The following is a 22,583-nucleotide window of genomic DNA, read 5'->3' as shown; positions in this document are numbered from 1 at the left end:
CACGAAATATCGCTCTCATAATTCAGGACCTTGCAGGCATTCATGACACTTTACTCTCGTCTCCCCTCACAAGTACCACCATACATTCACGCGGCTTCTCGCAAGGCAAATCACGGCGCTTACTACGCGGGCATAATGCGGGGGACTCTGCCGCGCTAGCACGAAAAGTGCAAAATGCAGACGCACTGGCGTCTTTCAGACCAGGCTCCGCCTTTCATGGCGTCGACAGACGTATGCAGCGGGTTCAGACATGTTGCCATGGACACCAGTCGCCTGACCAGCGGTCACCTGAGTTTGCGCTAAAAAGATAGTAGAAATCCATTGCTCTACAGACTGCCGATCTATTGGAACTCCGGTGTGCAGAATTCGCCAGGACCGTACGGCTACAGGACGGTCAGATGAATCCCTCAGCAAAGTGGTGCATTTACACACCTTCGACGTCAAAGCAGTCAAGCCCGCGCTGTTCTCGCTCGTTTGCCTGTTGCTCTGCGGGCCAGCCTTGGGTTTCTCGCCCTTGCTGAATGCAGCGAGGATGCGCTTCGTCGACTCGGGCGTGAGGTCCTCCTGAACACACACATTAGCAATATTTTCAGGAAGTAAGGCTGGCCAACGCACATAGAAGTCATCCCCAACGACCATCATCGGCGCATTACTGCACGCGCCCTGACACTCGACCTCTACCACCGTGAACTTCCCGTCCTTCGACGTCCCTCCCGGCTTCACATTCAGCTCGTTGCACACCGTGTTCAGGATATCCGTCGACCCGCGCAGCATGCACGGCGTCGTCGTGCACACCTGCACAAAGTGCTCGCCGATCGGCTCCCTAGACCACCCCCGTCAGCCTCTCCTATCCCCACCAGTCCTCGTTGATGCGCACCGGTTAAACATGGTGTAGAACGTCGCCACCTCGTATACACGCATGGGCGGCATCCCCAGCAAGCGCGCGACGTAGTTCATCACGCTAATGCTCGTCCAGCCCTTGTTCTGGCGCTGCCCGAGGTCGAGGAGGGGGATAACAGCCGCCTTCTTGTACTGCGGCGGGTACCGCGCGATAATCTCCTCCGCGCGCTTCAGGTTCTCCGCGTTGAACTCGAATGGGATCTGGGGAGGAGTGCGCCGATCGGTTAGCCAGGCATATCCCTTTCTCGCTGATGGCTGGGGGACGCACCTTGGGGTTGTTGTACGGCGTGTCCCGGTGCTACATAGCATCACATAAGCCAACACATCCCTCCCTCGCAAGCACAGCGGACGTACGACGAACAAGGCATCCGACCGGCGGCATGCGGAAGCGCTGAGGGCGCGCTTGCCCGCTGAGGGCGCACTCTGCAGCACGCGCTTCGAGGCCGCGCTAGCACTCTTCGACGCGGCGCGGGCAGCAAGTCGGGGCAGCATCGTCGGGGTCGCGGTCGGTGATGAGCAAATGCAATGATTCTGACGACGAGGGCGGAACGGGCGGGGCGAGCGCAACGTGGGAACGCTGATTGGCCCGGCATCAGCCGGGGGGATTGGACTCGGCATTAACCGAATGCGCGAGTGAGCGTGGGAATCTGGAAGATGAACTTCGTCACACCGACTCATACTTGTCTCTGACGCCCAATGTTCGCAGTCATATTCAATGACGAAAAGCGGAGGATATCCAATAGACAACAGTGTCCGTGCACTCGTCTGCCGTCACCTGCTTCTTCCACTAGCTAAAAACGCTGCGAGCGAGGTAGGAAACCCTTCCTTCGAGCGCCCGCCAGGTATCTTTCGTCGGTACCGCGCAGAGGAGCGACTCATTTTCTCTGCTGAAGCACCTCCCTCTCCATCTCCGAAACGGAAGTACGGATAGGTGCCGTGTTACTGTGTCTGACGCCGACGAGAGGTCCCTGCGCGAGCTGATTAGCAGTGGGATCGACGTATAAGAACCGCAGAGAGGACTGAGTGAAATACTACACATTTTTCTCCTCCCACATCACTTCACTGCTCGTCTCCCTCGTATCATGTCCAAGAACATCGTCATCGTCGGTGGACACGGTCAGGTTAGTCCTTCTCCCCAATCACCCCTTCCCTCCGACCTCACCAACATCCTCCCAGGTCGCCCTCCGCCTCACCCGCCTCCTCACTCCCAAGCACACCGTCACCTCCATCATCCGCGACCCTGCGCATGCTGCCGACATCACCGCCGCCTCCGCCACGCCCCTCGTCCTTTCCATTGAGGAATCCACCCCTGCGGACCTCGCCAAAGTCTTCGCTGGGAAGGACGTCGTTTACTACACCGCCGGGTCCGGTGGCAAGGGCGGCGAGGCGCGTCACAAATCCGTCGACCACGAGGGCGCGGTGAAGGTCTTCGACGCCATTGAGGCTGTGGAGGGCCCAAAGCCGCGCCTCATCCTGATTTCCTCCGTTGACGTGCGCGATTTGAAGAAACCGGCTCCGTCTCACTACGTGCGTTATCTCCTGGATTGCGTCGTCAAGCTCGAAGTTTCGCAAACTCATGGTATTTTCCCAGAACGCTGAGGACATCGCCATGTCGAAGGGCCTCTACGAGCAGATCCCGGCATACATGGCTGCGAAGTACGCTGCCGATAAGGATCTCTCGCAGCGCACTGCGTTCAAGTGGACTGTCGTCCGCCCGGGATTCCTTTCTGACAACCCTGGGACGGGGAAGATCACCGCTGGACGTACCCACATTACCGCAAATATCCCGGTGCGTATCATTCTATCTTCCTTTCGACTTCTACTGGGTCATTCTCCTTCTCCCTCCTTGCGACCTATGTTTTTCAGTACGCCTGACGCTGAAGCTGACCCTATCTGCAGCGCGACGATGTCGCCAAGGTGCTAGCTTCTTTGCTCGACCGCGAAGACGCTGCGTCGCTCGCCATCGACATCGTCGGTGGTGACACGCCGGTCGAAGAGGCGCTGGACTCTGCTATCAAGAACAGGGAGAACGCCTTCCTCGACCTGTAATTCATCGAATGGTATACCCCGCGTTTAGTTGTCATAAACAACCTCCATGTATATCTTACGAGTAACAATCGCATGCTTTTCCTACCATCCAGAATAAGCGACTGCCGCGAAGACGGCAGCGCGGCTCAACGCGGCACCTGCCGAATCGTGGGACATTGCGAAGTTGAACTTCGCGTGACGCAACCGCATCTTGAAAGCAACTCTCGTGTACGGTCTTCTCCGTGCATAAGCCCAATAACCCTCTTTCAATCTGCATCCCACTTTCAGCCTGTTCCGCGCCATGTCGAAGAAGGTCGTCATTGTCGGCGGACACGGGAATGTTAGTTATCTCCACATTCTCTACCTTTGAACACCTTACTCATCCTCACCCCCAGGTCTCCCTCCGCCTCACCCGCCTCCTCACACCCAAGCACACCGTCACCTCTATCATCCGCGATCCCGCACACGCCTCCGACATCGCAGCTGCCTCTGCCAGTCCGCTCGTGCTCTCCATCGAAGAGTCCACCCCCGCGGACTTCGCCAAGGTCTTCACCGGGCAGGACGTAGTGTACTGGTCCGCCGGCGCCGGCGGCAAGGGCGGCGAGGCGCGCACCAAGGCCGTGGACTATGAGGGCGCGGTAAAGGTGTTTGACGCCATCGAGGCGGTCGAGGGCCCTAAGCCGCGCCTGATCCTCGTCTCGGCCATCGATTTGCGCGACCCGTCGAAGCCGCCGCCGCCGCATTATGTGTGTATCGTTCCCCCCCTTGACCTCTGCCTCTTCTACGACTGATGCGGTGAGCTAACGCTGACACCCAGAACGACGCGGACATCGCCATGTCCGAGCGCATACGGAAGGCGATCCCGGCCTACATGCATTGGAAGTACGAAGCGGACAAGAACCTCGCGCAGCGCACCGCGTTCAAGTGGACCATCCTCCGTCCGGGAGGGCTCACCAACGAGCCCGGCACGGGAAAGGCGGCGGTCGGGCGCACGCATATCACGACGCCTATTTCGGTGAGTAAGAGCTTAGAAAAACCTTGGTCATCTCTGGGGTCAGAAGGTGGACCACAGATGCTTCAGCCAAGCTCGGCGGCCACCAGCCAGACTCGGCAGCCTTCGAGCCCACGCTCGGCAGCCTTCTAGCCCTGCACCGGCAACCTCCTCGCCCAATAGTCGGGTCCTCCGTGTGCCCGTCCGTCGATGCTGACACTGACTTACTCTACCTATTGCATTGCTTACATGCTCAACACTCATTGCTGACACTACCCTCCAGCGCGATGACGTCGCCAAAGCCCTCGCCCTCCTCCTCGACCGCGAGGACGCCGCCACCCTCGCCATCGACATTGTCGGTGGCGACGCGCCCCTCGAAGAGGCCCTGGACGCTGCCATCAAGAAGGGGGAGACTGACTTCCTGTACTGATTGTGCTGGGATGGTGAGAAGCCGCAGCTTGCTGCATGAAGCCATTGACAGAAGGTTGAAGCGTGAGGATGGAGATTGAGATGAAGTCTAACCTGTACGACCTAACGTTGAATGTATAACACCCAAGAATGTGTCTACCGCGTATACGGTCCAAGAAACCAGTGGTATCGGTTGAGAATTAGCCGAAAGTAGGTAAGGTATTTGTATCTATCATCGTCAGTTCTGTCCTGCTCTGCCTAATCGTGCAGATCCAGTCTCTCTCCAGAGCTGCCTCTATGACTCGAACTCCCCCCTCTACGCCTCAAACTCACCCTCTAATACGCCTCAAACTTCCCCCTCGCTTCCTCGAACGTCTCCTCTAACCTCCTCATCAACTCCTCCACATCCTCCGCATGCTCCTCCCACCCCTGCATCTCGCTCACGCCCACGAGCTCCGCGCCCCAGCGGTCGGTGTGCGCGTGAAAGACGTGTGGGCGGTAGGTTGGCGGTTTCGCGACGGTTGACTTGGTGTCGTGTGGGCCACCGTTGGCAGATGCTGTACCGTCGGTGTGGCCGTTCGCAGCGTCATTGGAAGTTCCATTCGCGGTGGCCTTCGACAACGGATTCCACGTCGTCAGCCACGCTAGCGATACCAGCGCAAGGTGCACGTTCGCTATGGACGCGCGGTAGGCCGTGATGGTGTGTACTGGGGAGCCGAAGAAGCGGGCCTATCAGTAATTCAGCTCTCACTCGCAGCATAGCAAGCCTCATGAACATACCACGTAGTACAACCAATACTGGAACGTCTCCAGCACAACATTCGTCAGCACAGCCGCCACCTTGGTATAGCACACCCCCGGGTCGGAGACGAGGTGGCGGGTCCTCTTTCCATTTTGTGAGTCGAGGGCTCTTCGGTCCAGCGCCCCTGCGATGAGCTGAATCTGGTATTTCGAACTCCCATACGAGCGGTCGGTCTTGGTCAATTGCCAGTCATCGAGATTGAACAGTCTGGGGTCCCCCTCGCCCGAGGAGGTCCAAATGACGCGCCCATCGTCGGGGTAGAGAGGGGAGGAGAGGAGGGGCTCGAGGAGGTGAGCCTGCGAGCGGTCGGTTCAGAGAGGTTCGCGGTTAAACCAAGACAACATCGTACGCACCAGCACATAATGCCCGAAGACATTGAATTGCCATACCCAGCCGAGGCCGTCTGCGCTCGTCTCTCCGACGTTCTCCACATTGAAGTCCGGATGCGTGACAAGGTCAAGGAGGCCGCGGGTGAAGAGCTGCTTCACGACACGCGAGTAGTCGATGCGCACGAAGCTCGCGCCACCGGCATTGAAGACGAGGTGCGAGATGTATAAATATCTAGATGCATTTGGGATCAGCAATTATATCCTGACGCGTCGCTCCAGACGATCAAATCACATACCTCTCCTTCAAGACGCGCGCCACCGCGAACACGCTCGCCAAGCTCCCCAAATCCAAATCCACAATGTCCACCTTCAGCTCTTCCCTGAACTTCCTCGCGCGTTCCGTAGGATTCCTCTCAACGAGCTCATCCAGGGTCTTCAGCAGGTCCTCCCTCGCAGCTTCCGCGTTCTTTCGCCTCCGGCACGCCATGATCAGGGTGAGGCCCTCATATGGGGGAGCAGGCGCGTCGATCACGCTGTATGTGGGGTTATCCGACCTAGGGTGCGCGTCGGAGGGATTGTCTTCGAGAAGCTGGGCAATGAGGCGCTGACAGGTCGCAAAACCGACGCCTCTGGGTCGTTGAGTATGTTGCAAGGGATGGGGGAAGTAGAACGCACCCATTCGCGCCTGTCACCAGTACTACTGGTCGGAATTTCTCTGCCATTGTCGAGGGGATGGATTAGGGTGAAGGAAAGCGATGAGGGGTATACAAGCGTCGTGGGGTTGCGCTTTCGGAGGAGGAACTTGCGTCAGACGTCGCTCACTCGTCGGTTGGTGTTCAATGAGCAGACTTGCGCGATGCTCGTGATCGCACCACTATTGAGCACCGGACCGACCATCCGAGCCACGTTTTCGAGACCGAAGTTGAACTTCGTCGCTTGCCTGCGACTTTCATCATGGTCTCCTCGAACGTGAATGACGAGAAACATACGTGAGATTACTTGTCATCGCAGCGGCCGAACTCAGTCGAACTGAGAGCAAACGCTTCACGGCTCGTCTGACAGAAATTCAGCCGCGCCTGGAAGGTTTCCCCCGCTCTGAACTTCCCTTCATTGTCTCAATGCACAGACGTAACGCGTCCAGGTAGACATCCCCACATGCCCTCTACTGGTTATCGCTCTCCTCGAGCACGGGCGCTCTCTCTTCTCTCGCTCAGCCAACCAGCCAATTCCTGCGTCCGCAGGGCCCAGGCACCATAACCCTCTCCCGGCCAAGCCGCCATTCACTCCCATTCGTCGTTCCCCCGACGACCGCTGATCGAACACACCCTGGCGCCATGTCTCCTTCGCCTCGACTGGCGCCCGCTCGGTGTCGGGACGGAGACGCGGTTCGACTTGGGATCGCGCGCCGGTGCTTATAAGATGTCGGGCAGTTTCCTCGTGGAGCCTCCTCACGTCCCCTTCTTCCTATTATCACGTAATTTATCACCTTGACCCTTGACTTGACGTGACGATGCGTGGACTCGCCAGCTTGCCACTCCTGTCTCTCTTTGGCCTCACGGTCGCGCAAGACCTTGGGGTGCCGCTGAACTGGAGGGTGCGTGGACTTCTGTAGAACTGAATGACTTCCCAGTCTTAACACGCCACTACCTCTCAGAAATTCTCCAACGACCGCCCCGACTCCGAGATCATCTCCATCTCCGAGGCCGCCATCGACGCCATCCTGCCCAAGCTGAAGGCTGACATCGGCGAGTTCGATGGCATCGGTTACTGGCAGTCGGGCAACGTCTGGTGCGTACACCCATCCTGAACACAACTGTAAAGCAACACTCACTCGAACTCTCTAGGGCTTCCATGGCGAATGAGGACTACCGCGCCGGCACGAGCAAGTACCGTGACCAGGTCGTCAGCCAGCTGAAGAACGTCTTCAACCTGCGCGCAAACTATGATCAGTGGGGTGTACGCTGTCCATCTTTCTTGCTTTTCTTCTATGCGTTCACTCAATCGAACCAGTTCAACGACGACGCCACCTGGTGGGCGACCGCCGCCTACTACGCTTACCGCGCGTACGGTGATCAGGAGCTCCTCAACAATGCCATCACGACATGGAATCATCTGAGCACCTTGTGCGTTTCTTCGACTCTTCAGTATTGCCTAAAAGGTCTCTTACCTGATCTGCTTTCCTCAGCGTTGTCACCAACGACGCGGCTAACTCGGGCAGCCTCCCGACGAAGAACTTCGGCTTCCAGGGGAGCTGTGACGGCAGTACGTCCCTTTCAGCCTATCCACACAGCGTATCACTGACAAGTCCATCATCCGTTCTCTAGAGACCATGGCTGGTGGTGTCTTCTGGGTTCGCACGCGCCCTCTGCATCCAAGACTCACCCCGTACTAACTTCTGCACCCAGAAAACCGACCCCGCAGACAACGCAATCAACAGCATCACGACCACGTATGTCTGCCCTTCGCATCCCATCAACAACCCAGCAGCCTGACTCACCTCCCCAGCCTTTACATGACCCTCTCCGCCTACCTCGGCGAGGCCACCGGCGACTCCAAGTACATCTCCGCCGCCATGCTCAGCGCGAACTGGGTCCGGGACCTCAATATGAAGGACAACCTCGTCCTGGACACGATCCACGCGAACGACTGCTCGAGGTCGCCGGATAACTGGTGAGTCTTTCGCCCTTTGGTCTCAGGGGCTTCGTGTGTCATTAAGTTAGGCTTTGGTTGACCTTCCATCGCACAGGCTCTTCACCTACAATTCCGGCAAATTCCTCGAGGGCCTCGAGATCCTCGTAGACCTCACTGATGATGAGGGCTACCGCTCGCTCGCCGCCAATGTCGCCAACTCGGCCATGAAGACCAGCGCGTGGAACCGTGCGTATCTACTCTACATCCTTGTCACAATCCCCCTTCCACCTAGCCCCCCAATCTCCAAATGCCACACACAATACTGACACTGACCCTACGCACAGGCGACGACGGCGTCATCACCGAGGGCGCGTCCCCGAACGAGAACAACGACAGCGTCGGCTTCAAGTCCATCCTCATCCGCGCGCTCGACGAGACGTACAACCGCCGGAAGGGCGACAACGAGGCGCTCCGCATCCTCATTCACTCGTATGTTTGCGTGCAGGTGAGTGCTTGACTTCTAGACTTATCTTTGTCCCTGTCCTTTCTTCCTCCTTTCGTTATCTCCTCCTTTCGTCATCTCCTCCTTTCTATCTCTTGTTAGTCTGCGCCGGAACGATGAGCTGACTACCTTCCCCCAGATGAACGCCCTCCTCGACCTCGCCGCCGATGGCAACAACTACTCGAGCGCGTGGGCCGGCCCGGCCCAGGGCTTCACGACGTGGGGTCAGATGGCCGCGCTCAACGTGTTCGTCGCGGCGATTAACGCTGCGTGAGGTGTTGGAAGAGGCTCTCGAGTCTTACCGACGCTCCTGGTCGTATGGCATCTTCGAAAACATGCACGAATAGCAGCAGTGGAAGTCGAACGGGAATTGGGCTGTAACTTATTTAACGGTAAATACTATTGTCGGGTAATGGCATCGACTTTTAAGGACGCGTACCGCACTGCCGGTGTACGGGGTACAAGGAAATTCTGGCTCGGCATCGGTACCTTCGTCGAGGACCCACATCTCATTGACCGCCACCCCCGCAAGTTGACCGGAAGTCCTCCTAATGGACGACGTTTACCAATCAGCATTGATTGGCATTCAGGAGGTTGCTGGTCGTACCCATCACGCATTTGCCGAGCACATCCTTAGCTTACCTTCGTGGGCTCGAGATGTTGAAGGCGGGCACAGTGGCCGGCTGTACAGTCGAAAGTTGAATCCGAACGAGCACCAACAAGCACGGCTTCGGCATTTCCCGAGTACGGCATGTTGCCATCAGAATTCCGTGAGCACCTGCTTCGCGCACTCATCCGCTCGCTGCAATACACTCAGCTGAATTCTGATGCTTGCTCGTCCTAAGAGTACTCTGTTACCGCTGGCCTGAATGTTTAATCGTTAAATCAGCGACTGCAAAGCGTGGCCGCTTCCTGGGCGCCTTCCAATCTCCTTTTCCTCCGACTTTCCACTCGTTCCGACATGACAGCAATATCATAGTGGCGTCCAGGTGGCGTCGATTTCACGGTAACCAATACGCGAGACCCTAGCGATGCCCGTACGCCCTCGCTGACGCACACCGGCGATCCCCCTCCCCCAGCGTGATGTCTTGCCGTTCGGACGTCCGTCCAGCTTCGCCCGTTCCGCTGGGCCAGGAAGAATTACACACGGTGGTAATGAGGGTGACTTCTCCTGACACCGGGCGTTCTGCTCAGCGCTGGGTCAAGTGATATAAGGACCGACTTCGTCGATAGTCTAATTCCCCTCGCTGCCCACTTAGCGATACCCCCTTCCCCACATCTGGCCACCCCGCCCCCGCCTTCCACCCCACCCGTGCGGTAGTGTTGAGGATGGTAGGCCTCGGCCCAGCATTTGAGAGGCTGGTGGTCACCAAGACGGACCTGGTGATCGCGACCTTCGTGAGTGGGGCAATCGCGCGCTCATCAGGCAGCATACTCACGATCGTGCAGTTCTTCGGGTGGACGGTATGTCGAGTGATAATCCACAGCACTACGGGCGCTCATCGCCCCACCCATCTAGCTCGGCTTTGGCTACTTCGTTGGTCTTCACTGCGTTCGAGAAGTGGTCAGGGCGAGGCGCCGGCTGAACACCTATCTTTTTCTCATATGGGGTGAACTTGCCGCGTGCGTGTCTGTCGACTTTCCGATTCGCGTATTCGCTGACCCTCTACGCGCGCAGATGCTTGGTCTATGGTCTTATCATCTACCTCTACTTATACGAGATTATCCAACCGAGCTTTGCTTACTTCTTCGGCGCGATTGTGTACGTTCCTGCCACCGTGCACTCGCAGCGCAGCTGATCCACATTTCATAACAGAGTATGGACCTTCCAAGTCCAGCTACTCCTTCAGATCATCTGTAACCGCATTGGAATTTTGATGGCCTCCCCTCGGCAGCGCGTAAGTACTGTTTGTCCTACGCTGTTTATTTCATGAACTAACTGTTGACAGATATGCCTGAAACTTGGTGTCGCTTTCTTGATCTTCCTGGTCAACGTATCGGGTGCGTACCAATGCGCTTAGCATTTCTATCACCCCTCATATTCGCCAGTCTTCGTCGTCTGGGTACCCGCTAAGATAGGCGCATCGGAGGCCTTTGTTAGGACGAACAAATGGTGGGACCGCGTAGAGGTGCGTCGCCAGATGCCTCAGTAACTCTTGGCTCTGACATTTAATCCCTCCCTGCAGAAAGTCATATACCTCACTATCGACATGTCTCTCAACTCATACTTCATCCTGACTGTCAAGCGACGGCTGGTCTCTTACGGAGTACGTTTCCTCAATTCAGTGTCATCTATCCATCTGACCCGCCTCTCACAGCTCAAGAGATACGACGCTCTCGTCCGCTACAACACGTACATTGCCGTCGTCTCCTGCGCTATGGACGTTTTCATCATCTGTGCGTGCCACTTCAGACTACTTAGGCCTTTCCCTCCTGCCACCTACTCGCCTTCCATCCTGTTTGCTCGCTCTAACTGCGTCACTAGGCATGATGTCACTCAAGAACGACTTCGTGTACAATCAAGTGCACCCCGTCGCCTACCTCGTCAAGCTCAACATCGAACTCGCCATGGCCGACCTTATCCGCAAGGTCGCTTCCTCCACCGGACTCCATATCTACGACGAGGAGTCAAGCGCTTCCGGCGGCACCAGTGGCCCCCGCTCGGGTGGCGGCTATCGCACGCGCACGAACGGGCCCATGGAAGTGCATATTGGGACGGAGGTCATGACAACGCACGATCAGGGCGTGCCGCTGGAGGAGTTGGATAGCAAGCGGGGTGGCGGGAAGATGACGAGTGCGTTTTCGAATACGTCCATCCCGTCGTTGGATTTTCACTGACCATACGTATCCATCTGTCCAGATGGCAGCGCCAGCGACGTCTGGGAGGGTACCGATGCAGATAAGCATTGAGCCTGGATATACCCATGCATCCGCCGAAAATGTACTATTTACTTTGGTCATTCGTTGCGCTCCAGATGTGCTCATGCTTCAGTCTGCTAATCGTCCGACTATGGCATGGAGGAGACAAGATAGAACCTATTGGCTAGCGACGGAAACATCCAGCAACATACTGGACTCTCGAAGGTTGCACTACTCGTGCTCGAACCTCCTTCTGTGTAGGTCGGCTACCCCCGAACCGACGCTCCTCTGCTTCCGCATTCAATACACGGCCTGTTTCATTGATCGAAGAACAACTTCTGCCCGTATGCGATGTGTCGCACTGTTCGATTATTGCGCTACGCTCGTGCTTTCACGCAGTAGTACGGCGCGACGCAGTCTTGATTGAACAATCCGTGAGTGGGCTCTTCTCTCTGAACAAGGGCCAAGGCCCAAAGTATAGTTCGCTGAGGACTTTTAGGCACCTTCAACAGTGTAGGCAGGGAATCTTGCCCCGAAGAATTTGTTTCACGCAAGTCGTGCCCATTGTTCTTATGAGCCGAGGTAGTGGAGGACGCCGTTTTCTCTGACGCCAGCGCCGCAAACTAGCCGTCACGGCACGCACTGCCGCCCAGTCCTTGTGCACTATATAAACAGGCCCCCACTCACCCCTCCTCCCTCATCGAGTTCACAATCCTTCAAACTTTCTGACTCACAACCACTCCCGTTCTCTACACAATGTTCTTCGCCGCTCTCACCCTCTTCTCCGCTGCAGTCGCCGTCAATGGCGCGGGGCTCAAGGCCGCGTCGACCTCGCCATACGGCCAGAGCACGAGCAACTTCGCTCTTCACCAGATCAACCCGTCCGCCTACGTCCTCGACGCGGGCCATGCTGTCGACCTCACGATCTCCGCCGTCGTCGAGGGTGGGCTGCTGAAGATGGTGTGCCCCACGGCCGGGCTGGAAGCGGTGCTCGTCCCTGTCGCGCAGTCGAACCCAGCGAACTACACTGTTGAATTCGTGAGCTCGCACGACGGCCTGCCGGAGGGCGCCGTCTTCGGCGGCTGGAGCCTGTCGGACGACAGGATCGGGCTGTCCAACGCCAACTTTACCAAGGTCGTGAACACGGTGAGTGGCATCGCATGGTATGACTTTGTGAGGGCGCCGAGCACTGACGATTGATGCAGATTGGCGACGGCGAGGGCAAGTTCGCAAACGAGCACACGGCGCTCTACGGGGACGATGTGTTCGCGTTCACCTGGGTCGACGAGCCCTACTCCCAGGGCGGCGCGTACTACTTGGGCTCGTACCTCGTCCTCGACACCGCCAATGACGTCGCGTGTTAAGTAGTGCCAGCGGTAGTCAGTGCTTTCTGCATCTGATAAGTGTCGATCAATGCGCTGATCCCTTGACAGGAACATTCGTATCGGCAAGCAGGGTTTCTCAGAATATCTTTGTGGGGTTCGAAGTCGGACAATAGCGCTCTCATAATATAGGATCCGGTCATAATGTGACAGTCGTTTATTCTGGACCTCATGAGAATAAGGGTGTCTACAGTTGAAAGACTTCTGCGCACGTTCGATTCTCGAACTCGGCTGAGTTCGACCCGCTACGGCATTCACCGGGGGCTAACTGTCACGTCACGGATATTGTCTGCATTCTCTTCTGTTCTCTTTTCTCGTTTTGCGGATTCGAAAGAGAAGTCCTCGTCGCGAACGATTGCAAAGCTATCCTATGCTTTTTCACACTCAAAATCGGGGACTCGCATGCGCAAGCCAGGCGGTATATTACCCTCACGGCCTTCCACTCACGCCCGACCGACATTAACACCGAAGTGGCGGTGATATTCTCTATTGAACTACCTGGGCATTTTACTCGACCCATTGTGGACATTTTCCAACGTCTCACGCACATAACCCGATGGCACGTATGTTTTCGCCCAGAATTGTCCCGATGTCAGAGTCGAGCGACTCTCGCATTGACAAATCTGACATTCTGACCACGGCAAGGAAGCACCTCCACTGAGTCCTCGAGTCCAATTTGACCCTTCTTCGGATATCTCGTTCCATTTGTCGGTACCTACAGGATAGGAGCCTTGCGTCTGCAAATGGTAGTCAAGGCACAATGTCCCCTCTCTGGATTTACGCCAGTCAGGTCAGCTTCCGGGACGGAGAGCCTTGCGATAAAAGGGGCAGCTGCCTCGAGATCGCCAATTGCCCTCGTCCCTCACCCGTCGGCGCCCGGGCCCCGCCTCTGACCCCGGCCCCGACCCCGCTCCCCTCATTTCCCTCCCTCCTGGTTCGAGACACCCTTTGGTGGTTTGAGACACCCTTTGGCTGCTGGAGATGGTCGCCTTCGGCCCTGCGTACGAGGAACTAGTGGTTACTCGGACGGATCTGGTTATAGCAACGATCGTGAGCCTTCTGTTTAGTGTTCACACTGGCAGCACGATCGACTAACTTTCCGTAGTTCTACGCATGGACGGTGAGATCGCACACGCGCCGGGCAAGGTGCACGTGTTGACGCCTCTTCCAGCTCGGCTTTGGCTACTTCGTCGCCCTGCACTGTGTCCGGGAGGTGGTTAGGGCGAGGCGGGTGACCACGTACCTGTTTCTCATTTGGGGAGAATTGCTCGCGTGCGTTCTGCTTCTTGCTCGTATTCTCTGACTCAACTTCGTCTGCAGTTGTCTGATATACGGTACAACATGCTGGCTATATCTCTATGAGGTTATACCGCCATCCTTCGGAATTTTCTTCACGACAACAACGTATGCTTTCGTAGCTGTTATACCCCCTTCACCATCGACTCACTGCTACTCGGCAGTGTTTGGGCTTTTCAAGTGCAGTTGCTCCTGCAGATCATATGCAATCGTATCGGTATTCTCATGGACACGCCCAGGCAGCGGGTGAGCGTCTCGCCACACACATTTGCCCTCAGAAATGCCTGAAGCTTGCCATAGCATTTCTCGTCCTTTTGATCAACATCTCAGGCATGTAGCTTGCTCCTACAAGTACGCATCGTCCTTACGCAACTCTAAGTCTACGTCGTTTGGGTACCTTCCAAGATGGGAGTAGGCGAGAACTTCAAGAAGGTCAACGTTTGGTGGGATAGGGTCGAGGTAAGCTGTGACCAGTCAGGAGTTCGCATCTATTGCTGACTTTCCCCCCCCCCCCCCTCCTACAGAAAGTGATCTATCTAATCATTGACATGTCCCTGAACGCGTATTTCATCCTAACCGTCAAGCGACGTCTGGTTTCTTACGGTGTGCGTTGCTTTGCTTGCCTTTTGCACAAATACACAGGCTCACTCGATCGCGTTCGTACAGCTCACGAAATACGACACACTCGTTCGCTACAACACCGGCATCGCCATCGTATCCTGCGCCATGGACGTCTTCATCATCTGTGCGCACCCCCTCTAGGTGCCTCGCCCGGCCCCTTTATCACTTACACAACCCCGCAGGCATGATGTCCCTCCGCAACGACTTTGTCTACAACCAGGTCCACCCCGTCGCCTACATCGTCAAGCTCAACATTGAGATTGCCATGTCCGATCTCATCCGCAAAGTCGCCTCCTCCACCGGCCTGCACATATACGGCGAAGCATCGAGTACATCGGGCGGTACCAGCGGCACGCGCATGCGTACAGACAACATCACGACTAGCGGCTTCCGCTCGCGCACAAACCCGGTCGAAGTGCACATCGGGACGGAGATCATGACGACGCAGGATCCGGGCATGCCACTGGAGGAGCTGGACAGCAAGCGAGGAGGTACGAAGAGGGATTTGGGGGTATCAAGTGCGTGTTTCCTCTTCAATGAGTCTCAGGACAGAATTGTTGACCTCGCTGCTGCAGGCGGTAGCGCAAGCGACGTCTGGGATGGGGACGACAACGACAAGCAATGAATGAGGGTATACCCGTGGGTTTTCGGGTCGAAACTTCACCATGGGGACTGGCTGCAGCGCTACTCACTCTGTCCTTATTCTATAACTTATGCACTCTACACATGTATACTCACAGCAAATCAGCATGTATTGCACGGAATGAAGCGTCGAACCCACGATCCAATTTCACAAAATGGTATAGTACAAAAAATATCCAGCCGAAAATTGACCACAGAAGTTCCAGGGAACACAACGCAGGTATAATCTCACTCGTCATCGTCCTCGTCGCTCGATGACGAGTCATCTTCATACTCGAAGCTTCCCGCTCCCGCGAGCTCCTGCAGCGACTTCGGCGCACCATTGTTAGGCGATGGTGGCGGCTCCATCGACTGCGCCAGGAAGTCATCGTCCTCCTGATAGTCGTCTGCACCCACCATATCCCCGCTCCCCAGCCCGTCATCGAGCTGTTTATGCAGCTCCTCCTCGAACACGTCCACCATATCATCGTCTTCCTCGTCGTCCTCGCCATCGCCGGCTTCCCCTCCCCCAAGCTCGTTCTCAAGCTCGCGCTCCAGGTCATTATCGACCTCTCCGCCCGGCATATCATTCCCGTCGATCTCCTCCATCTCCAGACCAAGGAAGTCAACCGGGGCGGCAGGCTCCTCGGCCAGCTGCGGCGAAGCCACTTCTTCCCAATCATCCTCTCCCTCATCCGAATCTTGCCCACCAGTGAGATCCATCGTCGGCGTAGCCACGGGCGAAGGTTCGCGAGGCGTAGGCATAGACACAGGAGGCGGTGTAGGTACGTGACCACTGGCGCCAGGTAGCGTAATGGCATTATTTGCCGTCGGAAACATCAGCTCTGCAGGCTCAGGCGATGCCTTCTTTTGCGGCACCGGCTGCGACTTGCGCTTGACCGGCGGTGGCGAGGGCCGCGCGCGTTTCGCCGGGCGCGCTGCAGATGCAGAAGGTTCGTTACTAGATGGCGGCGGTGACTCGCGCTTGAGCTTGCCCTTGGCGGAGGATGAGGACGCGGTGGAAGTCGAGGGCGTTTCGGGAGCGGGCTGAGATAGCTTGGGCTTCGTAAAAGGTTTCGGCTTGGGCTTCGCCTGCTTGGACTTTCCTTTCGGAGAGTGAATTTCATGAAGGGGTATCTCGCCCTCCTCAGAGGATTCTTGTTCCCGAAGGGCATCTTCGAGCGCGCCAGCGAGATCATCGCTAGGGGTGGGATCGGGGGCTGAGCGCTGTCAGTGCTGGGATCAAGATAATTGGACTTCACAACGCACCAGCATCGCCCGCCCCGGTTCGCCGCACGTAGGTCATGCTCAGACTACTCTCGACCTTCTCAAGCACGTAGCTTTGAGTCGCAGAGTCGTAAATGAGGACACATGTCCATTCGGCCGGGTTCGCTTCCTGGCCTTGCCATTCTAGAGTTTTGCCGTCCTGCGCGGGGGTGAGTAAAAGGGTTATCTTAAACCAGTCAGATCTACGCACCTTAGACGGCTGCTGCAACGTCACTGGAAAGTCCCTGTTCTCCGAGTGACGCACGACATGCCCCGCCTTGCTGGTGTCGATAGATGAGGGTTTATGGTTGTCTGAAGAGTATCAGAGCTCGCCCAGTTGCCCAAGTGCAGTGAGCATACATCGCACGCTGTACCAGAACTTGTCAAACTTGGAGGGGGGTGGTGGGCCGGTGCGGTGCTTGCGCGCTTGCAGCGCTTTCGCAAGCGAGTTGCCTACGGAGACGCTGTGTCTGCCGCTCGCGGGAAGCCAAGGCGTTTCTAGCGACATGGCCTATGGGATTTAAGCAGAGAGCGCGAGATCGTGGGTCGAGGGCAAGTGGTTAGGAACAAGGCCCGCTGTCGGCGGCTGGTTAGCGGCCCGCGGAAGCAACGCCACATCAATTGTGACCGTCACACAACAAGAACAATGAACAATTCAACCTCGACCTCAACCGCCACTCACGCCTTCCGAGATGAAGCAGGGAGATAGACATTAGACCGATACAAGAACAGAAATACACGATATAGATAAGTAGAAATGTCTGTAGAAGACAGGCTATGACTCGGCCTTTTTCTTCTTCTTTTTGGGTGCGTCGGCATCTGCGGTAGCGCCAGCTGCTGCTGCCTTCTTCTCCTTCTCCGCCTTCTTCCGTGCCTTGCGCTCCTCCTTCGACTCTTCCTCGCCCTGCATGATGATAAGCGAGGCGAGCGGCAGCACTGGAGAAAGAACACACCTTCACTGGTGAGCTCGCCACCGCGCTCACCGCCTCGCTCTCTCTCCGCTTGCGCTTCTTCTCCTTCTTCTCCCGTTTGCGCTTCGTCTCCTCGTCCTCGTCGACGTCCATCGCGTTCTCGTCCGCCTCGCTCTCGTCGCTCTCCTCCTTCTTCGCCTTCTTCGCTGCCTTCTTTGCCTTCTTCTCCTCCTTCGCCCGGCGCTTGTCCTCCTTCACACTGTCCTGCGCCTGCTGCGCCAGCGCCTTCGGGTCCTCGCGTTGCGCCGGCACCAAGTCCACCGCATCCGCCTGCGTGTTGTACGTCTTCGTCTCGCCCGACATCTGGAAGCCCTTCTGCTGCTTCCGTCCCGAGTCTGCAAATCGCCGCGCGCCACCCAAGTCGTTCTGGTATTCCAGCGCGCGCAACCGCGACTCCAGCTTCGCCCGGTTCTCCACGCCGATCGCCGAGGCCTCCGCCTCCGACTTGCCCTCCGCGTCCGTCAGCGCGTCCACGCGGATCGACAGCGCCGCCTTCGTCGCGACCATGCGAGCCATCTTGCCCTTGAGCTTCGGCGGCGCCTGCCCGATGAGCGACGCGTGGTAGATCAGCCCATACTTGGGCGTGTCGTGCTTCGCCTTGAGCGCACGGAAAAGCGCCTTCTCCGCGCCGAGGATCTGCACTGTACTGGCCGGGTGCTTCGCGAGGGACAGCAAGCTGCCCGCATGGCTGATAAGGCGCGCGCCGACGAGCTCGCCCACAAGCGCGGTGAGGTTCGGCGCGATCGCGTTCATGCGATTGCGCAAGTACTCCGAAAGTTGCTGGCGGTACGCGGAGATGGAGATGACCTGGTCGCAGAGAGAGTTGATGTGCGCGATGTCAGAGTCCGAGATTTCCGTGCCCATCGAGATCTCGGCGGCGGCCTTGAGTACGGCCTCGAGGTCCTCGGGGAGGAGCGCGGCGAAGGAAGTGGTAGCCGCGTTCGTGCGGAAACCCATGTGCCGGATGACCTTTGCGTACGCGATGTTGTCCGTAATGATCTTGGCCATTTCGGGGAAGTGCCAGCCGTACCATTCCTAGGGCGTGGGGTGGGACGCGGTCCAAGGATGTAGGCAAAAGCGACTGACCTTGACGCGCATCGCGTAAATGTTGATCTCCTTATCGAGATCGTCGAGCAGTGCGATGGCCTGGACAATCATCGTGTCCACCTTGTCGGGGGAGAACTTGAGCTTAAATCTGGTGCGCGTGTTAGCTTGCGTCCCTACGTGATTTCCCCTTGCGTACCTCGACAAAGAATGACTTAAGCCCAAGCTCATGGTCGCCAGATCCTTCGGGTCAAGGCCCTCCAGTAATGAGCCCAGCTGGTGGCGAATCCCTCGCCATAGATCCATCTGGTAGCCCTCCATCAGCGCCTGCGCGTTCACGCTGAACTTTTTGTTGATCGAGTGAGCTACAGGCCGCCGATCAGTGTCTGCCCCGCGCAAAATAACTTCAGCACTCACCCAACTTCGGCTCAATGACCACCAAGGGCTCCTTCGTCTTGCCCTTCGCCACGACCTCGTCCTGGATGAAGCTCTTCAGCCCCTTCCCGAGCTTCCCACTCTGCAGCGCGGTAATATCCTCAACCGCCGTCGCCGTCGAGGTAAATCGGTGGATCGCCTTCAGCTTAAGACTGCGCGACATCAACCATCCTATCCTGACCCTTTGAAAAGGCTACTCACAACTTGCTCGCCCGCTCTGGCGTCTCGAACTCATTCCAGAGGTCGGACGTCTCCGCGTTCTCAATCTTGGAGGCATCGGATACCTTAAAGAGGCAGTATCCGAGCGCGGTCTCGTATAGGACCAGCATTTTTGGAGGGGGGAAGACCGTTCGTAGGTGCAGAGGAAAACGACAAGCTTGACGAGCCCAAAAATTTGATCGCGCATAATGTGGGAAATAACTGCCAAGTTAGGAAGTGCCGCGGCGCCGAGGAGATAAAGAATCAAAAGTGAATGGGGGTTTCCGACTTCGCGCTCTACCTTACTCTTGTTTCTGACGGCCATGTACAAGGTTGCCAGCGCTGGAACGACTTGCTGGCACTCATTGAATGCAATATTATTCTCTTTACACTCAAGACAGCCTTCAGTGTCGGGGATCAGCACAATGACCGACCAGGTACTTACCCACGAAGCCGCCGCTATCACGGCAGCATGCCAGCGTTTGACGCCTTGTTCCCGCCTCTCATGCTGTCCGCACTGGTAGTTCTGCTGACGAGCGCCTTCGCCTCCTGCTCGGCGACCTCGCAATGGGTCTTCAGCGCCGACAGCGGCGTCAACCTCGCAGCTAATGACAACAACACATTGCAGACGCGCACCTTATCATCCCTCGCGTCCGACGAGTTCACAGCTCTCACTCATCCTCGCTTCCCGAACCACGGCGTTCGCGTCAAGAAGACGAGCTTTTGCGATCCCACGGTGAAGTAGGGCAGCTCCCTCCCTCTGCGGACACCTCTCAACTGGTTCACTCTTCAGCGTCTACACCGGCTACCTCGACGTCGACCAGGGCGCGAAGCATCTCTTCTTTGCCTTCTTCGAGTCCCGGCGCGATCCCGCGACTGGTAGGTGGCTAATTTGAATGCGTGACCATCTGACCCTACTTCACTCCCTACCAGACGATGTGATGATGTGGATCAATGGAGGCAAGTCGGTCAGTACCGCAATACAGATGACTCGCTGAACAGTTTCGGCTTGTAGGTCCTGGCGCTTCGTCCATGCTCGGCATGCTCATGGAACTGGGTATGCCGTGAGATCAAGGACAGGTTAACACCTGACTCAACGCCCTTCAGGCCCTTGCAGCATTGACATGGACAACAAATCCGACAACGGCACTATATGGAACCCGTATTCGTGGAACTCCGAAGCCAACATCTTCTTCCTCGACCAACGTATGTGGGCTCGCATACATGTTCATCCTTCTTCAACTTTACTCATCATTTTGCAGCGTAAGTCTCGCCACCATTTCCTATGCAACAACGTCTTAGGTCGTCTTAGCGTCGGCGTCGGCTTCTCCTACGCTGACTTCGGCGAGACAGTCGAGACCACCGAAGAAGCCGCTAAGAACGTTCACGCCTTCATCTCCATCTTCTTTGAGACGTTCTCGCAGTTCGCTGGGCGTCCGCTGCATTTGTCGGGCGAGTCGTACGGGGTGAGGCTTTCGCAACGACTTTATATATACCTCAAGCTCAAAATGGGCTGATACATATTTGACTCGTACATAGGGCCGCTACCTCCCCGTCTTCGCCAGCGAGATCATCGACCAGAACGCCATAGCCGCGCAGGAGAATCGCTCGCCCATCAACTTGCAAAGTGTGCTCATCGGTAATGGAATCACGGATATATCAACGTACGTAGGATTTCTTTGCTTCCCTCTTCTGCCTCTCCTCCCCCATCAATGCTCGCCCGGTCCTGCTGAGCTCACCTCATTCGCTGACCTGCTGTATCCCAGTTTGTATCCCGGCCGCTACGAGATTGAATGCGGAAGGGCCGCATTCGATGTGCCCTTCCAGTCTATTGAGAAGTGTGTCAGGATGAAGACAGCGGTGTGTTAGCCCTTTCGCTCTCATTTCGCTTGATAGACTCAAACCTCGAACGTCCAATAGCTCCCCCGCTGCCAAGCGGCGATGCAAAAGGGCTGCATCAACCAGTTCGACGCGATGAACTGCAAGGCCGCTGTGGCGTTTTGCGACAGCGAGCTGTCGACGGGCATGTGGGCTACAGGTACGCTTCTTTGCCGTTCGAGACGCCGCTCCTCATATTGATCCTCTTCACAGACAGGAACGTCTACGACATATCCAAGGTACGCACCGCTTCCCTGTTCCTTCTCCCCTTCCTTGTTCTCCCTCACTCACCACCAAACACCCACTCATCCATCAAGCACCCACTCATCCAACCCTCCCCAGCCCTGCCTCGGCGATCTCTGCTACGCCGAAAATGCCGTCATCGCCTCCTACCTCAACAGCCCCGCCACCCAGTCCCTCCTCGGCGTCGAGCGCAACTTCACTATGTCTTCCTCCGATGTCAACGCCGCCTTCTCCTCGCACCTCGACAAGTACGCCGTGCCGACGCAGTACTATGTGGCGGGCCTGCTGGAAAGAGGGATCAGGGTCTTGATCTATGCGGGGACGTATGATTGGCAGTGTAATTGGGTGGCGAATCGGTAAGTGGTAGAGGGTGGGAGGGCCTTCTGGACAGTACGGCAGAGAGATTTGACACTAACACGAACTCTCAGGCTCTGGGTCGAGAAACTCGAATGGAGTGACGCAGCGAGCTATCAGGCCGCTCCCTGGCGTAACTGGGGCCTCGGCAACAGCTCCGACTCTTCCAGCTTCACCAAAGCAGGCGAAGTGCGCGAGACGCCGCTCCTGACGTTCGCCACAATCCGGGAGGCGGGGCATATGATGAGTGATTTCGTTCGCTCATTGACACGTCGGCTGACGACGTCTTTGTGTGGTCTCCCCTTCCTTCGGTCGTTCCTCATCGTCTCCTTCCTTTTCGGCTGTCTGTCGTGGTCTTTCTATCGCTTCTCTTCGACGTCAGCACGTCCCTCATGATAAGCCTGCAGAGTCGCTTGCGATGGTGTCTCGCTGGCTCGCGGGGAAGCCCTTGTAGGCTGGCTCGAACGCTGGAATACTTGCTGGCTGCAATCTGAAGTCCTCGCACGCTCATCCTACCGTCAATAATGATCAAGTTCAACATGTTCATCCCGAAGACGGCCCACGTCTGTAGCTGACCACTTCGTAAGTACAGTACCCCGCGTCGGGCGGGGCGTTGCCCACCGGGTAGTCTCCGTGCCGTCGCGAAAGATCGTGGTAAGCAGCGCCCTGGTAGCACCGCGATGGCGTGCAGCAAACGATCGATGTGTTTGCATGCTTCTCGAGGGTGCCCGATACGTATGCCCAGCGCGAAGCATTTCAGCATCGCCGCAATTGACCCATCTTGGGCTGCGCTACTGAGCACTCCCCGCTCCGTCTCACCATCC

The 22,583-nt window shown here is 56.9% G+C and overlaps 11 protein-coding genes across 11 annotated transcripts; 7 read left to right on the top strand and 4 right to left on the bottom strand.

Moving 5' to 3' along the window:
* Window positions 1-237: 237 nt before the first annotated feature.
* Window positions 238-1,458, bottom strand: SCHCODRAFT_02624679 (uncharacterized protein). The gene is made up of 6 exons (XM_003036922.2): window positions 1,255-1,458; window positions 1,169-1,198; window positions 878-1,101; window positions 616-823; window positions 433-564; window positions 238-383 (listed from the first exon to the last, which is right to left on the bottom strand). Exons 1-6 carry the CDS (start codon window positions 1,390-1,392, stop codon window positions 342-344), a joined length of 774 nt encoding a protein of 257 aa, XP_003036968.1. The 5' UTR covers window positions 1,393-1,458; the 3' UTR covers window positions 238-341.
* Window positions 1,459-1,751: 293 nt separating this feature from the next.
* On the top strand, window positions 1,752-3,039 carry SCHCODRAFT_02688387 (NAD(P)-binding protein). Its single transcript, XM_050346809.1, has 4 exons — window positions 1,752-2,021; window positions 2,077-2,427; window positions 2,492-2,689; window positions 2,800-3,039. Exons 1-4 carry the CDS (start codon window positions 1,983-1,985, stop codon window positions 2,947-2,949), a joined length of 738 nt encoding a protein of 245 aa, XP_050200808.1. The 5' UTR covers window positions 1,752-1,982; the 3' UTR covers window positions 2,950-3,039.
* Window positions 3,040-3,199: 160 nt separating this feature from the next.
* On the top strand, window positions 3,200-4,511 carry SCHCODRAFT_02624675 (NAD(P)-binding protein). The gene is made up of 4 exons (XM_003038278.2): window positions 3,200-3,268; window positions 3,324-3,674; window positions 3,746-3,943; window positions 4,203-4,511. The coding sequence occupies exons 1-4, from the start codon at window positions 3,230-3,232 to the stop codon at window positions 4,347-4,349; spliced, it is 735 nt and encodes a 244-aa protein (XP_003038324.1). The 5' UTR covers window positions 3,200-3,229; the 3' UTR covers window positions 4,350-4,511.
* Window positions 4,303-6,464, bottom strand: SCHCODRAFT_02624672 (uncharacterized protein; the record flags this gene model as incomplete). The annotated part of the gene is made up of 6 exons (XM_050345256.1): window positions 4,303-4,362; window positions 4,411-5,056; window positions 5,108-5,425; window positions 5,483-5,690; window positions 5,755-6,085; window positions 6,458-6,464. 5 exons carry the CDS (start codon window positions 6,462-6,464, stop codon window positions 4,664-4,666), a joined length of 1,257 nt encoding a protein of 418 aa, XP_050200807.1. The 3' UTR covers window positions 4,303-4,362; window positions 4,411-4,663.
* Window positions 6,465-6,719: 255 nt separating this feature from the next.
* SCHCODRAFT_02624668 (glycoside hydrolase family 76 protein) lies at window positions 6,720-9,031 on the top strand. The gene is made up of 11 exons (XM_050345255.1): window positions 6,720-7,052; window positions 7,113-7,246; window positions 7,303-7,414; window positions 7,469-7,581; window positions 7,644-7,720; window positions 7,783-7,808; window positions 7,864-7,907; window positions 7,964-8,128; window positions 8,205-8,335; window positions 8,434-8,594; window positions 8,731-9,031. The coding sequence occupies exons 1-11, from the start codon at window positions 6,969-6,971 to the stop codon at window positions 8,863-8,865; spliced, it is 1,182 nt and encodes a 393-aa protein (XP_050200806.1). The 5' UTR covers window positions 6,720-6,968; the 3' UTR covers window positions 8,866-9,031.
* A 693-nt stretch (window positions 9,032-9,724) lies between these two features.
* SCHCODRAFT_02624664 (uncharacterized protein) lies at window positions 9,725-11,780 on the top strand. The gene is made up of 11 exons (XM_050345254.1): window positions 9,725-9,989; window positions 10,041-10,055; window positions 10,111-10,214; window positions 10,270-10,353; window positions 10,408-10,489; window positions 10,541-10,592; window positions 10,641-10,720; window positions 10,778-10,858; window positions 10,910-10,988; window positions 11,077-11,385; window positions 11,452-11,780. Exons 1-11 carry the CDS (start codon window positions 9,921-9,923, stop codon window positions 11,499-11,501), a joined length of 1,005 nt encoding a protein of 334 aa, XP_050200805.1. The 5' UTR covers window positions 9,725-9,920; the 3' UTR covers window positions 11,502-11,780.
* Window positions 11,781-11,963: 183 nt separating this feature from the next.
* Window positions 11,964-12,822, top strand: SCHCODRAFT_02624663 (uncharacterized protein). Its single transcript, XM_050345253.1, has 2 exons — window positions 11,964-12,596; window positions 12,656-12,822. The coding sequence occupies exons 1-2, from the start codon at window positions 12,207-12,209 to the stop codon at window positions 12,812-12,814; spliced, it is 549 nt and encodes a 182-aa protein (XP_050200804.1). The 5' UTR covers window positions 11,964-12,206; the 3' UTR covers window positions 12,815-12,822.
* A 991-nt stretch (window positions 12,823-13,813) lies between these two features.
* On the top strand, window positions 13,814-15,374 carry SCHCODRAFT_02667437 (uncharacterized protein; the record flags this gene model as incomplete). The annotated part of the gene is made up of 9 exons (XM_050346580.1): window positions 13,814-13,882; window positions 14,004-14,104; window positions 14,153-14,236; window positions 14,293-14,374; window positions 14,407-14,458; window positions 14,508-14,601; window positions 14,713-14,873; window positions 14,932-15,267; window positions 15,325-15,374. The coding sequence occupies 9 exons, from the start codon at window positions 13,814-13,816 to the stop codon at window positions 15,372-15,374; spliced, it is 1,029 nt and encodes a 342-aa protein (XP_050200803.1).
* A 139-nt stretch (window positions 15,375-15,513) lies between these two features.
* Window positions 15,514-17,197, bottom strand: SCHCODRAFT_02624659 (uncharacterized protein). Its single transcript, XM_003036920.3, has 4 exons — window positions 16,997-17,197; window positions 16,848-16,948; window positions 16,640-16,796; window positions 15,514-16,590 (listed from the first exon to the last, which is right to left on the bottom strand). Exons 1-4 carry the CDS (start codon window positions 17,142-17,144, stop codon window positions 15,620-15,622), a joined length of 1,377 nt encoding a protein of 458 aa, XP_003036966.1. The 5' UTR covers window positions 17,145-17,197; the 3' UTR covers window positions 15,514-15,619.
* Window positions 17,198-17,321: 124 nt separating this feature from the next.
* SCHCODRAFT_02624654 (Nop-domain-containing protein) lies at window positions 17,322-19,455 on the bottom strand. The gene is made up of 6 exons (XM_003036919.2): window positions 19,288-19,455; window positions 19,069-19,238; window positions 18,851-19,016; window positions 18,694-18,802; window positions 17,590-18,642; window positions 17,322-17,540 (listed from the first exon to the last, which is right to left on the bottom strand). The coding sequence occupies exons 1-6, from the start codon at window positions 19,413-19,415 to the stop codon at window positions 17,412-17,414; spliced, it is 1,755 nt and encodes a 584-aa protein (XP_003036965.1). The 5' UTR covers window positions 19,416-19,455; the 3' UTR covers window positions 17,322-17,411.
* Window positions 19,456-19,756: 301 nt separating this feature from the next.
* Window positions 19,757-22,213, top strand: SCHCODRAFT_02501086 (alpha/beta-hydrolase; the record flags this gene model as incomplete). The annotated part of the gene is made up of 13 exons (XM_050343104.1): window positions 19,757-20,025; window positions 20,078-20,163; window positions 20,218-20,252; window positions 20,287-20,341; window positions 20,392-20,490; window positions 20,587-20,750; window positions 20,824-20,948; window positions 21,051-21,144; window positions 21,205-21,322; window positions 21,376-21,401; window positions 21,505-21,761; window positions 21,834-22,014; window positions 22,142-22,213. 13 exons carry the CDS (start codon window positions 19,757-19,759, stop codon window positions 22,211-22,213), a joined length of 1,581 nt encoding a protein of 526 aa, XP_050200802.1.
* Between the last annotated feature and the right edge of the window lie 370 nt (window positions 22,214-22,583).

Source organism: Schizophyllum commune (assembly GCF_000143185.2).
Source record: "Schizophyllum commune H4-8 unplaced genomic scaffold SCHCOscaffold_5, whole genome shotgun sequence".
Lineage (NCBI taxonomy): Eukaryota > Fungi > Basidiomycota > Agaricomycetes > Agaricales > Schizophyllaceae > Schizophyllum > Schizophyllum commune.
The sequence above is the reverse complement of the archived record's forward strand: the minus strand, read 5'-3'. Positions and strand labels throughout refer to the sequence as shown.